This window comes from Sus scrofa, chromosome 16 (genome assembly GCF_054392235.1).
Source record: "Sus scrofa isolate SSC_HxYL_T2T_F1_AM1 chromosome 16, Sscrofa_HxYL_maternal_Yorkshire_Landrace_v2.0, whole genome shotgun sequence".
Classification (NCBI taxonomy): domain Eukaryota; kingdom Metazoa; phylum Chordata; class Mammalia; order Artiodactyla; family Suidae; genus Sus; species Sus scrofa.
The window spans coordinates 40,093,999-40,111,465 of record NC_139398.1 but is presented as its reverse complement, the minus strand read 5'-3'; the positions used below and the strand labels follow the sequence as shown (position 1 = coordinate 40,111,465).

At 43.7% G+C, this 17,467-nt stretch overlaps 1 protein-coding gene across 13 annotated transcripts in view; it reads left to right on the top strand.

Moving 5' to 3' along the window:
• The first annotated feature begins 7,385 nt into the window (after positions 1 to 7,385).
• PAIP1 (poly(A) binding protein interacting protein 1) overlaps positions 7,386 to 17,467 on the top strand; it is a 36,025-nt gene continuing 25,943 nt past the window's right edge. For 3 of the 13 annotated variants that reach the window (XR_014831221.1, XM_085002191.1, XM_005657616.4), the window contains exons 1-2: positions 7,493 to 7,537; positions 8,863 to 9,032. Coding sequence is in view for 5 of the 13 variants with exons in the window: in XM_005657616.4 (XP_005657673.1) it covers positions 8,934 to 9,032 (99 nt within the window). In the remaining 8 variants the exon portion in view is untranslated. Of the gene's footprint in view, positions 8,663 to 8,862; positions 9,033 to 17,467 lie in introns of all 13 variants that reach the window. The other 10 variants (XM_085002193.1, XM_005657615.4, XR_014831220.1 and 7 more) reach the window with 8 other exon arrangements.

The window sequence follows — 17,467 nt, the reverse complement described above, 5'->3', positions numbered from 1 at the left end:
CCAAAAAAAAAAAAGACTACTTTTCCAGGAGCCAAGGTGATACAGTATGTGCCGTGTGTGTACATGCTGGTCTTTCTTTCTTTCTTTTTTTTTTTTTTTTTTTTTTTTTAACTTGAAGAAATGTATCCCTGGCTTGTTTAATGTTCTTTGTTTTGACAAGATATGAAACTGGACAGAAAACTCTGCTTCTCAGGAGCACTCTCTCAGAGTAATCTGGGGAGCATTCTTCTGGACTAGTCCTTAGTTTGGCTCAAACGAAACTCTTATCTATTCTTATTATTGATTGTATATTGATTATATTCACCAACAGTAACACTTTTTTTTTTTTTTTGGTCTTTTTAGGACAGCACATCTTGCATAACTGTGCATAATATAATTTCACAACCAGGAAATTGGCAATACACAATCTCCTAACTTAATTTTACCTGCACTCATTTGTGTGTGTATTTGCGTGTGCACACATGTATTTACTTAGGTATGTATGTATGTATTTTTTGCCTTTTAAGGCCACACCCTCGGCATATGGAAGTTACCAGGCTAGGGACTGAATCGGAGCTGTAGCTATGGGCCTACACCACAGCCCTAGCGATGTGGGAGCCAAGTCTCATCTGCAACCTACATCACAGCTCACAGCAATGCCAGGTCCTTAACCCACTGAGGGAGGCCAGGGATCAAGCCCACATCCTCATGGATACTAACTAGTTGGGTTTCTTACTGCTGAGCCATGACAGAAACTCCCTACACATATGTATTTACTTCTGTGCAATTTAATCAATGTAAAGACTTGTGTAGCCACCTTCACAGTCAGGAACAGAATAGTTGCATCACAAGGATGTCTCATAGTACACCCTTTAATAGCCACACCTATTTCTCTCCAAACCCCATCCCTTCCTTACTCACAAGCACCCACTACACTGTTTTCCATCTTTTTTTTTTCTTTTTTGCTTTTTTTTTTTTTTTTTTTTTTTTGCTTTTTAGGGCCTCACCTGTGACATATGGAGGTTCCCAGGTTGGGGGTTGAATTGGAGGTGCAGGTGCCGGCGTACCCCACAGCCATAGCAATGCTGGGTCTTTAACCCACTGAGCAAGGTCAGGGATCGAACCCTCAATCTTATGGTTACTAGTCGTTTCCTCTGCACCACAATGGGAACTCCATGTCTTCCATCTTTACAATTTTGTCATTTCAAGGTTGTATTCATGGATCATACAATAAAATTTTGAGGTTACTTTCTTTTCACTCAGCATAATTCCCTTGAGAGCCATCAAAATTTTATCAATAGTTGTTCCTTTTTCTTACTGAGTAGTTTTTTAGGGTGTGAACACCACAGTTAAACCATTCACCCATTAAAGAATCTATGTTGGGAGTTCCCTGGTGGCCTACAGCTGTTCCCTGATGGTATAGGCTGGCAGCTGTAGCTCCAATTAGACCCCTAGCCTGGGAACCTCCATATGCCACGGATGCGGCTGTAAAAGGACAAAAGACAAAGTGGCATTTTCACTACGGTGGTTTGGGTCACTGCTATGGTGCAGGTTCAATCCGTGACCCAGGAATGTCCACATACCATGCGCACAACCCAAAAAAAACCCCCCACAAAACTACGTTCTTTCTAGTCTGGGGCTATTATGAGTGAGCCATTATAAAAACTTGGGTACAGGATTTTGTGTGAATATAAATCTTCATTTCTCCAGGGAAAATGCTTAATTTGGGCTGTTTAACAAAATACCATAGACTGGATGGAAACACATCAATTAACTGGTTTCATAAGTTCACAACTAAGATCTTTGCCCCTTTTTTTTTTTTTTCTTTTTTTCTTTTTGTCTTTTTAGAGCTGCACCTGTGGCATGTGGAGGTCCCCAGGCTAGGCGCCGCATTGGAGCTATAGCCATTGGCCTACACCACAGCCACAGCAAGGCCAGATACAAGCTGCATCTGTGACCTACACTGCAGCTCATGGCAACACCAGATCTTTAACCCATTGATCAAGGCCAGGGATCAAAGCTACATCCTCATGGATACTAGTCAGATTCGTTTCCACTGAGCCACAATGGGAACTCCCAGTTCTTTGCTACTTTATAGTAAGAATCCTCTTTTCTCCATTGTTCAATAACATCCTTGTTATTACTGTCTGGGATCTCATCAGAATCACCTTTAGTGTCCATGTTCTTACCAACATTCTATATATGATTATTTCTATTTTCTAAAAAGATGGAAGCTTTCCCTACAGTTCTCCTCTTTCCTTCCTGAGCCCTCATCAGAATTACCTTTAACAGTCCCTTGGGGACACCCCACAGACTGGAAAGTAACTGGTTCAGAGACTCACCTACAGGAGTGAGAGTTCTGAGCCCCACATCAAACTCCCACATGTGAGGATCTGGCATTAGGAGAATGAGCCCCCAGAGCACCTGGCATTGAAGGCCAGTGGGGCTTGTGCGCAGAAGCTCCAAGGGACTGGGGGAAGAGGGGACCCCTTTCTTAAAAGGTGCACACAGATTTCACATGCACTGGGTCCCAGGCCAAAGCAAAGTCTCCATAGGAATCTGTGTCAAACCTGACTGCAGTTCTTAGAGGACCTCCTGGGAAAACAGGGGTGAATTTGGCTTGTTGTGGGACACTGGAAGCAAAGCTCTTGGGAATATTCAGAAGCTTGCCTTTCTCTGGAGGTGGCCATTTTGGGAAATGGAAATTCTAACCCCACCCATCAGCGCTGAGAAACCCCAGGGCAAACAACAATCCAGGCTGGATCACAGCACCACCCATCGGTAAACAGGCTACCTAAAGACCCCTCAGGCACATAGCTGCCTCTAATCTCATCCAGCCCCATCTGCCAGAGGGATAGGAATCAGCTCCACCTACCAGTGGGCAGGCATCAGTCCCTCCCATTAGAAAGCCTACAGCAAGCCCCTGTACCAACTTGAGCCACAAGGGGGGCAGACACCAGAAGTAAGAGAGGCTACAACTCTATTATCTGTAAAAAGGTCAGCACACCAAAAACCTATAAAAATGAACAGACAGAGAATTATAATTCAGATGAGGGAGAAAGAAAACCCCCCAGAAAATCAGCTAAGTGATCAGGAGATTCTAAGCCTCCAGGAAAAAACTTTAGACTGCTGATGCTGGAAATGATACAAGACATTGGAAATAAACTGGAGGCAAAGATGGCTAACTTAGGAGTTCCCATCGTGGCTCAGTGGTTAACAAATCCGACTAAGAACCATGAGGTTGAGGGTTCGATCCCTGGCCTTGCTCAGTGTGTTAAGGATCTGGTGTTGCCGTGAGCTATGGTGTAGGTCTCAGACACGGCTCAGATCTGGCATTGCTGTGGCTCTGGGGTAGACTGTAGCTCCGATTCAAGCCCTAGCCTGGGAATTTCCACATGCTGCGAGTACAGCGCTAGAAAAGACAAAGACAAAAAACAAAACAAAACAAAACAAAAAAAAAAAACACTCCCTAACACCATACACAAAAATAAACTCAAAATGGATTAAAGACCTAGATATAAGACCAGATACTATAAACTCTTAGAGGAAAACATAGGCCAAACACTCCCTGATATAAAGGACAGCAACATCTTCTCAGATCCACCTCTTAGAGTAATGACAGTAAAAATCTCTTAGAGTAATGACAGTAAAAACAAAAATAAACAAATGGGACCTAATCAAACTTAAAAGTTTCTGCACAGCAAAGGAAACCATAAACAACATGAAAAGACTTATAAACGTAAACAACCCTAAACAACATAAAAGACTTATAAATCTCCAAAACTTATAAACGCCTCCTACCACTCAATACCAACAAAACAAACAACCCCATCAAAAAATGGGCAGGTCTAAACAGACAATTTTCCAAAGAAGACATACAGATGGCCAAAAAAAAACATGAAAAGATGTCCAACATCGCTCATTATTAGAGAAATGCAAATCAAAACCACCATGAGGTACCACCTTACACCAGCCAGAATGGCCATCATCAAAAAGTCTACAAACAAGAAGTGCTGGAGAGGTGGTGGAGAAAAAGGAACCCTAGTACACTGTTGGTGGGATTGTAAATTGGTGCAACCACTGTGGAAAACAGTATGGAGATGCCTCAGAAAACTAAAAATAGAACTCCCATTTGATCCAGCAATCCCACTCCTGGGCATCTATCCAGAGAAAACCATGACCTGAAAAGACACATGTATTCCAATATTCATTGCAGCACTATTTGCAATAGCCAAGACATGGAAACAACCTAAATGTCCATCGACAGAGGAGTGGATCCAGAAGAGGTGGTACATATACACAATGGAATATTACTCAGCCACTAAAAGGAACGAAATACCGGCATTTTTAGCAACATGGGTGGACCTAGAAATTATCATGCTAAGTGAGGTCAGTCATACAATAAGACACCAACATCAAATGCTTTCACCGACGTGTGGAATCTGAAAAAAGGACAGACTGAACTTCTTTGCAGAACAGATGCTGACTCAACAGACTTTGAAAAACTTAGGGTTTCCAAAGGAGACAGTTCTGGAGGTGGGTGATGCACTGGGTTTGAGGGATGGAAATTCTATAAAATTGGATTGTGGAGTTCCTGTCGTGGCTCAGTGGTTAATGAATCCGACTAGGAACCATGAGTTTGCAGGTTTGGTCCCTAGCCTTGCTCAGTGGGTTAAGGACCCGGCATTGCCATGAGCTGTGGTATAGGTTGCAGACTCGGCTCGGATCCTGTGTTGCTGTGGCTCTGGCATAGGCCAGTGGCTACAGCTGCTATTCGATCCCTAGCCTGGGAACCTCCGTGTGCCGCAAAAGCGGCCCAAGAACATGGCAAAAATCCAAAAAAAAAAAAAAAAAGAAAAGAAAATTGGATTGTGATGATCATTGGACAACCATAAATGTAAAAAATTCATTGAGTAATAGAAAAATAAAAAAAAATAACAGTCCCTCTGGGGCCTACACTGCAACTCAATGTAGGGCAATGTCAACTTTTTCTAACATGCATCAAAAACCACTATCAGCCTCTATCCATTAACTAGTTCAAAAGCCACTTCCATAATTTTTAGGTATTTGTCACAGCTGCACCCCACTTCTCAGTACCAATTTCTGTTCCAGAGAAACAGAATTAATAGGAGAGATAGGTAGATATAATTTATTATAAGGAATTGGCTTATATGATTATGGAGGCTGAGAAGTCCCATGATTTACTATCTGCAATCTGGAAACCCAGGAAAGCTAGAAGCCTAAGTCTGAAGTCCTGAGAATCAGAGCTACAGTGGTATAAAAAATCCATTCATGTTGTCCCCAAGTCTGCTTCTCATATATGGTAATGGGCTGGAGTTACATCACAGTAAATAGGGGGAAGTCAAAGGACAATATCTCACTTACCTAACTTGTCTAACAAGAGGGGCTGTAAAGAAACCTGGATGCCACCATGGATGCTGATAAGAGTGAGATAACAAAGATTTAGGTGTAGAAAGGAAGCTATCCATCAAAAAGTTCTAAGGGGAAAAAGAGGGTAAAGAATGCAAACAGGGGAGTTCCCGTCGTGGCGCAGTGGTTAACGAATTCAACTAGGAACCATGAGGTTGCGGGTTCAATCCCTGCCCTTGCTCAGTGGGTAAATGATCCGGCGTTGCCGTGAGCTGTGGTGTAGGTTGCAGACAAGGCTCGGATCCCGCGTTGCTGTGGCTCTGGCGTAGGCTGGCGGCTACAGCTCCATTTCGACCCCTAGCCTGGGAACCTCCCATATGCCGTAGGAGCGGCCCGAGAAATGGCAAAAAAAAGACCAAAAAAAAAAAAAAAAAAAGAATGCAAACAAAAGCCTGGGATAGGATTGGAGCATCTACTTCAGTGGAACATACAGAATAACTCTGTTAATGAGCACACAGTTTATGGGTCATCTGTACACAATAAAAAGTCCAGGCAAGAGGTGACTGATGACTACATAAAAGAAAGGATTTTTGGTATAAGCATTACCTCATCTAATTTTTAAAGTGTAACCTTGTCTTTGTAATATATGCCCACTGCTACTTATTATAAGTATACTCATTATACTTATTACATAAGTGAGGAAAGAGGCTCAGTGAAACTAACTCCTTTACTTACCCAGGATCACATAGGCATTAAGGGGCACCACCAGGATCCAAACCAGAACTTCGACCTATTTTGAATCCTACATGCTTTCTCAACACCAAGGCACCACACTTCTTGCTGGCTTCCTTCCCTGGCTTCATTGTTTTTGCCACCAATCAACAGCATGAATCATTTATTCATGACTGCCTTCATTAAAGCCATTTTCCTCTTTCATTTAAGTGAAGACGTTAATGTTTTCTTTATTAGCAAGAAAATGGTTAACAAGAAGTTTTATTCTTAACTGAAATTATTCTCAAGCTTAACAAGATTGAAAAGCAGTAAGCCTTGCTTAAAACACAGAATTTGTGAAGATGTTTCAGTCTAACAGTTAAGAAATATTTTTTCTCCTTTTCATTACTTATATCATCCCTCATTTGGCTTTAGCACTGTCAGACTTGACTTAAACACACACACACACACACACACACTAACTTATACATAATGTCTAGAACTTTGCTGTGCAGTGCAGTAGCCACTACACTTGAAATGTGCCTAATCCCGAGAAAGATATGCTGGAAATGCAAAGTATACTGATTTTGATTAATATGAAAAGAGAGAAAATATCTATTAATATCTTTCTTTTTCCTTCTTTTTAGGACTGCATCAGCAGCATATGGATGTTACCAGGCTAGGGGTCCAATCAAAGCTGCAGCTGCCCACTTAGTCACAGCAACTGGGATTCAAGCGGAGTCTGCAGCCTACACCACAACTCACAGCAAGGCTGGATCCTTAACCCGCTGAGCAAGGCTAGGGATCCAGCCAGCATCCTCTTGGATCCTAGTCGGCTTCATTACCACTGAGCCACAACAGGAACTCCTCATTAATATCTTTAATTACATGTTTTGAATGATACCATTTGGGATCTATTGGACTTAGTAAAATATATTATCAAAATTAATTTCACCTGTTTTTATTTTCCTTCGGGTAATGTGCCTTCTAGAAAATGTATAATTACGTAAGTGGCTTGCATTTGTGGCCCGCACTATATTTTGATTGGACAGCAGTGGTAGAAGATGAAAAAGAGGGGAGTTTTATTGAAAGGTAGCGTATTTTCTTAAAATTTCTGGAGAGGATGAAAAAAGGGAAGAGAGTCAAGCTTGGCCCCAGCGTGACCTACCATGATAAATACTGGGACTTGAGAAGGACGTGGGCGGGGGGGCATGTTTAGATTCCGTTCCTATTCCCCCCCCCCCCCCGCGGCTAACGTTGCGGGTGGCAAAGAGCTTCCAGAGCCCCCTTCCCGACCAACCCTCGGGTCTCGCCGGCGCCGGGTCATTGAACACACCTGCGCGCCCACGGAGGTGCGCGTCCGCGAACCCTGGCGCCGGCTCACGCCCCCTCCCCCCGTATTTTTATTTTCCCGGCATCAACCGTCAGTCTCGCACTTCTCTCCTGAGAACCACCGAGTAAGCAGACCCTTTCAGGGGTAAGCGCCCCTCTCTGCCCCCAGCCCGGTTCCGTTTGCCGGGATGCCCCCGCGGCGGGCAGGGCTATCTAGAGGCCTAGGTGCCGCTTGTCCGGCGGCCTGCTGGGCCGCGGCAGCCCGCCCGCCGGGAACGGGAGGAGCTGTGGCGGGCGTGCCCGGGGCCTCCGGGCCGCGGGGGGCCGCTGTGACCTGCCTTCGCCCCCGCCGCACCGAAGGCGGGGGAGCCGGGTTTTGGGGGAGAATCGGAAAAAGCTGAGGGTAGCCGAGGGGGGCGGGCGCTCCGGAGCGGCGGGTTCCGTGGGTGCTCCAGCTGCCGTCCGCCCCGCCCGAAGCGCCGGGGAGCCGAGCAGGGCCCAGAGTCCTCCTCCTCCATGAGGCCCGAGTGAGCGCGGCGGCGAGAGCCGGCCCGCGGCGCCTCCCCCCGCGTCCTCTCCAGAGCGCAGCGGCAGCGGCCCCCGGAGGAGGAGGAGGAGGAGCATGTCGGACGGTTTCGATCGGGCCCCAGGTGCTGGTCGGGGCCGGAGCCGGGGCCTGGGCCGCGGAGGGGGCGGGCCTGAGGGCGGCGGTTTCCCGAACGGAGCGGGGCCTGCTGAGCGGCCGCGGCACCAGCCGCCGCCGCAGCCCAAAGCCCCGGGCTTCTTGCAGCCACCGCCGCTGCGCCAGCCCAGGACGGCCCCGCCGCCAGGGGCCCAGTGCGAGGTCCCCGCCGGCCCCCAGCGGCCTCCCCGGCCCGGGGCGCTCCCAGGTACGGAGCCGCTCTAGGGGACCCTGTCCTCCAGGGCCAACGCTTCCCCAGGCCCTCCGCGCGCGCCCGAAGTCGGCGCGCCGTCTTCCTCCCTCGGGTTCCCCGAAAGCATTCCCCAAAGGGCCCGGTTGTTGCGGGGTGGGGACGGGCCCGGAACGGGGTTTGGAGGGTGGCGGATCGAATTCTTTGTGCGCCCGGGCTGGGGGAGGGGCCCGGTGCGCTGTCCCCGAGTTCTGCTGTCCCGGGAGGAAGTAAAAATTGCCTCCCCCTCCCCAGCCCCCCGAGAGGGAGGCCTGAGGCGGGCAGCCACCTCTTTTTAACCGACTCCTTCGAAAAGAAAAAAGGAAAAAATAAGCCTGAAGCGTTCATTTAGGAAGCAGGTATGTTCATAAACGAACTAAAGCAAGTCTATTGTTCCTTTTTGCAGGCTCTGTACATATTCTGGCGATAACCTTACATTTCCTGATCGTTCTTGTATAACTTAAAAACCAGCCCTACTCAGATGGCTTTTCATTATATAGTAAGTTGTTATGCAAAGGAATGAATGCATCTTAACACCCCCTTTTTTCCCCTTTCTCAGAACAAACGAGGCCCCTGAGAGCTCCACCTAATTCACAGGATAACATCCCACAGCAGAATTTGGAGTCAGCAATGGCTAAACCCCAGGTGGTGGTAGCTCCTGTATTAATGTCAAAGCTGTCTGTGAATGCCCCTGAATTTTACCCATCAAGTTATTCTTCTAATTATACAGTAAGTACATCCTTTTCACCGCAACTTTAGGTTAATATTACCGGAATAATGTTATTACATCATTATCAGAGTATGCTGGTGCTTTCTGTGCTGCACATACGCATTACGAATTCGTTGAAATCGTGAGGAAACAAAATTGATTCAGGAATATATTGTGTAGTTATCAGAATGTAAGCTTGAGAGTAGACAGTCTTGTTTGTCTCGTTTGTTCACTGTTGTATTATCAGCATCTATAGAATAGCTCCAAGGCCAGTAAACTTAAGGTGGTCAAGGACACCTTTAAGCTATAAAACTAAAATCTGTGTTCAAACTTATGGACAGTCTATAGAATAGTGGCCTGGCAAAGTTAATTTTTAATTCGATTTTAGCAGGACTGTTGAATATTTATTGGTAGCTTTAGGTAAATTAAACAGTGGTTTTGCTGCAGACTAATTGAGGTAGGTTTTTAATGTGAAGTACACCTCTGGGCTCTGTTGTGTTAAAATAGAAGTGTTTCTGGTTCTAATTAACTATTATGTAGAAATGTCATAGGGAGTTTTGATAGTGTTTACAAATTGTGTAAAGAACTTGAAACTTTCAGATTCATCTTTGTCAATAACATAAGGATTTTAGAAATTGGTCACACTTTTCTTAAATAGGAGAAAACACCAAGCACAGTTGATATATAGAAAAAAATTTGTTTTTCCAGGTAAAAGTATAGCAATTATTTGTAGATAAGTGGGGCAGAGACCATTCTGGTTGAAGAAATGATAGTACCTTAGCATAAGCCCTATCTTAACTGTCTTCTTAGTTTTTTTGACATATATAGAATAGTATGCATAGAGTTTAGCTAAAGTTTTACAAAGTGAATACTCAGACAACCAGCATCCAAATCGAGAAAGGGACTATTAGTTACCACCATCCCCAAAGCCTACTCTGTCTCCTATCATTACAGCTGTCTAAGAGTAACCATTATTTTGACAATAGTTTTTTTAGTTTAAAGTTTATATATATGGAGTCATATAAGAATATTCTTTTCCTCATTTTCATTCAACATTGAAATTCTTTTTTTTTTTTTTTTTTTTGTCTTTTTGCCATTTCTTGGGCCACTCCCATGGCATATGGAGGTTCCCAGGCTAGGGGTCTAATCGGAGCCGTAGCCACCAGCCTACGCCAGAGCCACAGCAATGCGGGATCCAAGCCGCGTCTGTGACCTACACCACAGCTCACTCACATCAACGCCAGATCTTTAACCCACTGAGCAAGGGCAGGGATCGAACCCGCAACCTCATGGTTCCTAGTTGGATTCGTTAACCACTGCGCCACCACGGGAACTCCCCGAAATTCATATTATAGCATGTAATTGGAGGTATCTATTCTCATAGTGTTCCATTATGTGAATATTTGTTGGTGAACATTCAGTAGCTTCCACTTTTGGGCTATTGTGATTAGGGCTGCTGTTCTTGTTCATGTCTTAGTAGACTTTTGCCTTTGTTTCTGTTTGGTATATACCTAGGAGTGGAGCTGTTGGGACATAGGATAGCTAACTTTAATAGAGATTGCCAAGTATTTTTCCATAGAGACTATTCCAATGTATGTGTTGAGTACTATTTGGTTTCCAGTTGCTCTACTTCCTTGTCAGCACTAGGTATTTGCTATTTAAGTTTAGCCATTCTGGTGGGTGTGTGGTATCTAGTTATTTTAATTTGAATTTGTACCTGATCAACCAATGATGGCACACCTTTTGTGTTACTTTTTGGGTGGGTGAGGGGACTTTCCTTCCATGTTTGATAGAAAGTATGGAAAATCTTCCATAATTTGGATACTTCATGCATCCTAGACTGCATTAGGGCAGAAGCTTTGGGCCTGGAGATGGAAAAATATAGGCATACTAGGAAGAGCGGTTGATTTGGGGGGAAATGGGCCATGTAAAATAGAAATGAGAGCAGCTTGGATTCTTGCCAAAAAAATTGTATTTGGCTTAGGAAAGGAACCATCGGAGAGCTGTGAGTAATAGAATAAACTTTTAAGGACACTTACCTTGATATCTACAAATGGTTCCTTGTTTGTTTCTCTTCCTATTGATTTGGGGTATTTTGTGGTAGGAGGGATGTGATTTTTTTCAGTTTTGTACCAACTGGTTCTACACATAGTTCAGGTGACTCCTGGGCTAGAGAGCAGTGTGTTGAGCCATATTACATATTAGTCCCCTTCCTTTGAACCACTGCCATCTTTCAGGCACTCATTGATATCCTCTGGTAGATCAGATCCTGCTCTGCTCAGTTCTCCAGAATGGATTTTAGACTGGAAGCTCATGGTTCACTTGTGGCTTGCACGTGCATTTGCATTGTGCCAAATGTTTTTTTAAAAGGGGCTTTTACAGTTTACCAATACTTAAATTAGATATTGCAATCTGAATTTTCTAATTTCTCTTGAAACCATACTGAACTGTTTTGAAAGAACAAAAGTTGGCTGGAGCTGAGTAGAGGCAGCCCCTTTAGATGGAGTGTGTGAGCTCTTCATTTGCTCACTGGCTCGCTTCATAAGCCTGTAATCCACCTGGATTCTATAAGCATTCACACTTGCTATCCCTGCCCTGATAAATTCTCTGGCCTTACCCTTTCATTCTCTGTCAAAGCTAAGGGTTTTTGTCAATCCACTTAGTCACAGAATAGCAATATCCTTGTTTTTCCCCTGACTCTTAGGTTGTGAGAGAATCTTTTCCTTATAGTAACCATAACACAAAGTTAGCTGAGTCAAGGACTGGGATACAGCAATGAACAAAACAAACAAAATTCCTGTCTTTGTAGAGCCTCTATTCTAGTGGTCTCCTGGCTAAGTTTCCAGAAATTCTGGTTTTGTTATACATATGAGGAGCTATTGGCTTGGTATCCTTGAACTGGATTTGCTCTTAAGAATGCTTGCTCTTGGAGTTCCCATCATAGCTCAGCAGTTACAAACCCAACTAGTATCCATGAGGATGCTGGTTCGATTCCTGGCCTTGCTCAGTAGGTTAAGGATCTGGTGTTGCTGTGAGCTGGGTGTAGGTTGTAGACGTAGCTTGGATCCGGTGTGGCTGTGGTATAGGCCAGCAGCTGTAGCTCCAGTTCGACCCCTGGCCTGGGAACTTCCATATGCTGAGGGTGGTCTAAAGACCAAAAAAAAAAAAAAGAGTGCTTGCTCTTTACATTTTTTATGATAGTCTTTTCCTGTGCTTCCATAATCTTTCTAAAACTTTAAGCTTGTTTATCTTCAGTCCTGTCTCTGATCCCCCTGCTAGAATTTCCTTACCAGTGAGTTTGTGTATCTATTCCTGGCTATTGCTGCTTCTCAGAGAAACCATTACACCTTGAATATTTTAATCACAGTTCACTTACAAGAACCAAAAATTCCACATAGGAGTTCCTAAAGCATTAAGAGACCAAATTCTGGAGTTCCCGTTGTGGCTCAGTGACAGACAAATCCGAGTAGGAACCATGAGGTTGTGGGTTTGATCCCTGGCCTTGCTCAGTGGGTTAAGGATCCAGCGTTGCCATGAGCTGTGGTGTAGTTCCCAGACGAGGCTTGGATTCCGCATTGCTTTGGCTCAGGCGTAGGCCAGCAGCTACACCTCTGATTGGGACCCCTAGCCTGGGAACCTTCATGTGCTTTGGGTGCAGCCCTTGAAAAGACAAAAAGACAAAATAGAAAGAGAGACAGAATTCTTTCCCACATTCACAAAAAATCCCACCTTTTTTCTAATAACATCTTCAAGTTACTGCCAAGTTTTTCTTCTGCCTTTCAGTAGTGAGGTTCTCCAAACTGTAAAATTAACTCTTGGTACTACTTTACTTTTGACTGTTCAGATCTCTGCAGACTGATCCTCTAAATTGTACTTATATTTGCTATAGTTACTGATGCTTTTTTGGTTTTAAAAATCTCTTGTCCTCTTAACCCTTATCTTAATAGACTTTGTTAACTACAGTATGATCTACAACGTTTAGTAAGTCCCAGTGTGGGTCATATTTGAGATGCTCTGGGTACCTTTTCAGTCTTTAAAAAGTTTTCCTATTTTTATAAGAACTGAATATTTATGATACTAATTTTGTCTTAATTTGTTCTTGTCTGCATAGTCTCTGACTCCCCAGACTCTGCAACCATTATTCTGTCAGATTTCAACCAATGCAATTCTTCTGTAGCATTTGCTCTTGTAAGCACCTCTCATTTACCTTTAACTTTGGCTCCTGTGGCAGTACTTAATCCTCCTAATTTGCAGGTGATTTCTCCTTCCCTGATTCTGCAGGCTCTGAGGTTCTGTCTTTTTATTCTTCCTTTTTCAGCTATACCTGCAGCATATGGAAGTACCTGGGCCAGGGATCGAATCTAAGCCGGAGCTGTGACTTATGTCACAGCTGCCGCAAGGCAGGATCCTTAACCTACTGTGCCACAGTGGGAACTCCAGTTCTTTTTTTCTGTTTTATATCTCCCTTGGTGATATTGCCTTAGATTCTGACTATCACCTATCTACCTACCGCTGATAATTCTGGAACCTAATTCTTCCTCTCAACTCCAGGCTTGTGTTTCCATTTGTTTTGACATCTTCTGAGGATCTCACATTCAAATTCAAGTATTAAAGAGAATTTATCTTCTGTAAACTTCTTATTCTAAATAGTTGCTCAGGCTAAAAACTTGGGGTGTATTGATCCACTTTTTGCTTTCACACCTCTTGTCCACTTTCAGTCAAGTTAAACTAAAGTAGTCTAAGTTGATGTCCCTCTTAATCTCTTGTCACAGAACTCTAAGAAAAATAAAGCTTAAGTATTCCTCAGCTTGGAAGCCATTTGACTTTGCATTAAGGACTGAAGAAATTTGTACTTTAAAAAATTGGAGTTCCTGTCGTGACTCAGCAGTAAAGATCCCAACTAGTATCCATGAGGACAAGGGTTCAATCCCTGGCCTCGCTTAGTGGGATAAGGACCCAGCATGGCCATGAGCTGTGGTGTAGGTCACAGACTCAGCTCGGATCTGGTGTTGCCCTGGCTGTGGTGCAGGCTGACGGCTGCAACTCCAATTCAGTCCCTAGCCTGGGAACTTCCATATGCCTCAGGTTTAGCCCTAAAAAAAGGACCAAAAGAAAAATCTATCATCAAAGAAAATCTCTTCTAATAAATAAATAATTTGGTATTAGAGAACTAACACAAGCTTTGATTGAAACACCTTGGAATGCTAATCTGCTCAGAATACTCCGTGCTCCCTTTTTGCTTGAAACTACGGGCTCTGAATCCCCTGTTCCATGTTCAGAGTAGCTCAACTTTCATTTTGCTTTCACAGTTCAGATTAGACAATGTTCTGAACTGCATTTTGCCACAATGAATAACATTTGGCAGAAACAGGAAATTAATGCCATCAGCTGGGACCTGTAGACTTCCTGCTTTTCATTAAAATTAATAGTAGATGGGAGTTCCCGTCGTGGCGCAGTGGTTAACGAATCCGACTAGGAACCATGAGGTCGCGGGTTCGATCCCTGCCCTTGCTCAGTGGGTTAACGATCCGGCGTTGCCGTGAGCTGTGGTGTAGGTTGCAGACGCGGCTCGGATCCTGCGTTGCTGTGGCTCTGGTGTAGGCCGGTGGCTACAGCTCCGATTCAACCCCTAGCCTGGGAACCTCCATATGCCGCGGGAGCGGCCCAAGAAATAGCAACAACAACAACAACAACAACAAAAGACAAAAAAAAAGACAAAAGACAAAAAAAAAAAAAAAAAAAAAAAAAAAAAAAAAAAAAAAAAAAAAAATAAAATTAATAGTAGAATACTACAGATCTGTAAAACTAAACTGTATATCAAAAACTTGTTTTTAATTGTAAAATTTACACTTATGTGGTTAACATTAAGTATATTATTTCATGTATGCATTTACTTTTAAATTTTTTAATAATATAGTTGATTTACAGCGTGTCAATTTCTGCTGTACAGCAAAGTGACTCAGTCATACATACATACATATATACACATATATACTTTTGTTGTTGTTGTTTTGTCTTTTGTCTTCTTAGGGCCACACCTGTGGCCTATGGAGGTTCCCAGGCTAGGGGTCGAATTGGCACTGCAGCTGCAAGCCTAAGCCACAGTCATTGCAACATGGAGTCTCAGCCGTGTCTGTGACCTGCACCACAGCTCACAGCAGCACCAGATCCTTAACCCACTGAGCAAGGCCAGGGATCCTAACCTACATCTTCATAGATACTGGTTGGGTTCGGTAACCACCAAGCCACTATGGGAACTCCTGAATTCTTTTTTATATTATTTTCTATTATGGTTTATCACAGGAGATTGGATATATTTCCCTCTGCTATACAATAGGACCTTATTACCTATCCATTCTAAATGTAATAGTTTACGTCTACTGACTCCAAAGTCCCAGTCCATCCCACTCCCTCCCTTCTCCCCCTTTGCAACCACAAGTCTGTTCTTCATGTCTGTGAGTTTGTTTCTGTTTTGTAGATAGGTTCATTTGTGCCATGTTTCAGATTCCACATATAAGTGATATCATATGGTATTTGTTTTTCTCTTCTGACTTCACATAGTATGAGAATCTAGTTGTACCCATGTTGCTGCAAATGGCATTATTTTGTTCTTTTTATGGCTGAGTAGTATTCCATTGTGTATATGTACCACATCTTCTTAATCCATTCATCTGATGATGGACATTTAGGTTGTTTCCATGTCTTGGCTATTGTAAATAGTACTGCTAAGAACATACAGGTACATGTATCTTTTTGCATTGTAGTTTTGTCTGGCTATATGCCCAAGTTTTCTGAAGAACCTCCATACTGTTCTTCATGGTGGTTGTACAATTTAATGTACGCATTTATGTTTCATTGTCTTCACAGTTTTATAGTAAAGGCTTAGTATTTATAATAGGAACATTTCCTCACTCCATAGAGATAACTACTGTTATCCCTTGTCTGTCTTTCCAGAAATTTTCATTGCCTGTCTCTTTTTTTTAAAAAATTAAATTGTCCTAAAATATGATTTTGTATTCTCTTAATTTACTATATTGATGGTAATTCTGTATTGATACATGTAGCTAAATATATCATTTTTTCTTAAGTGGCTATATGATATTCCATTATATTGACAGAAGGTAACATATTCAACCAGTTTTTTGAATTGTAAGATGGGTTTTTTGGTAAGGGATATCCTTGTTTATATGTCAGAGTTGGGTTGTAACCCTGTTTTGGTTGGAGTATAGAGGTCAAAAGAACAGGCTTTGGCCTGTACTCAATTCCTATAACTAGCTGTATGATCATGTACAAATTACATGAGTTGGTACATGGTCCTTCCTTGCTTGGATCTGCCCTAGCCACCACCCCTGGTTTTTGTGCTGCTTCTTTTTTTTTTTGCTATTTCTTGGGCCGCTTCCGCGGCATATGGAGATTCCCAGGCTAGGGGTCCAATCAGAGCTGTAGCCGCCGGCCTACGCCAGAGCCACAGCAACGCAGGAATCCAAGCTGCGTCTGCAACCTACACCACAGCTCACGGTAACGCCAGATCGTTAACCCACTGAGCAAGGGCAGGGACCGAACCCGCAACCTCATGGTTCCTAGTCGGATTCGTTAACCACTGCGCCACGACGGGAACTCCTGTGCTGCTTCTTGAACCAACTGCCTTAGTGTGGTTCCCCAAGATCCCACACAGTCTCCCCATTTCCCTCACTGATCCCATTAACAACTGCCCCATCCTCAGTTTCTGTATTCTGGCTTTTCTTAAAGGTATTAGGCAAATGCATATCTCCTTGAGGACTGTATGCTTCTTATGCCCACTGCATAGAATATCTCAGATATTTGTATGGCTGGATCTTTTTTTTTTTTTTTTTTCCTCTGTCTCAGTTTAGATGCTAACTCTTTAGAATCCTTTGCTGACCATTTTTTATTCCGTCTCAACATCTGAATAGTGTCTTCCATCATGGAATGTAAGCTCCATGAGAGGAGGATGGTCTCTTTTAATTGTGATGTGACTGCTCTCAGCACCTAGAACAGTCTTTGGTATTTACTAGGCACTCAACACTCAGACGGTTTTGAAAGAGTAATATTCTATACATGCAGTTGGTGTCTGTTAGCTTATTAGTAGGCAGAGTACCATCCTAGGTACCAAGAGGTACATGTTTTTTTTTTTGTCTTTTTGCTATTTCTTGGGCCGCTCCCGCGGCATATGGAGGTTCCCAGGCTAGGGGTCCAATCGGAGCTGTAGCCACCGGCCTACGCCAGAGCCACAGCAACGCGGAATCCTGGCCACAGCAACTCGGAATCCGAGCCGCGTCTGCAACCTACACCACAGCTCACGGCAACGCCGGATCGTTAACCCACTGAGCAAGGGCAGGGATCGAACCCGCAACCTCATGGTTCCTAGTCGGATTCGTTAACCACTGCGCCACGACGGGAATTCTGGTTTTTTTTATTAATCATTCTACTTTTTGGA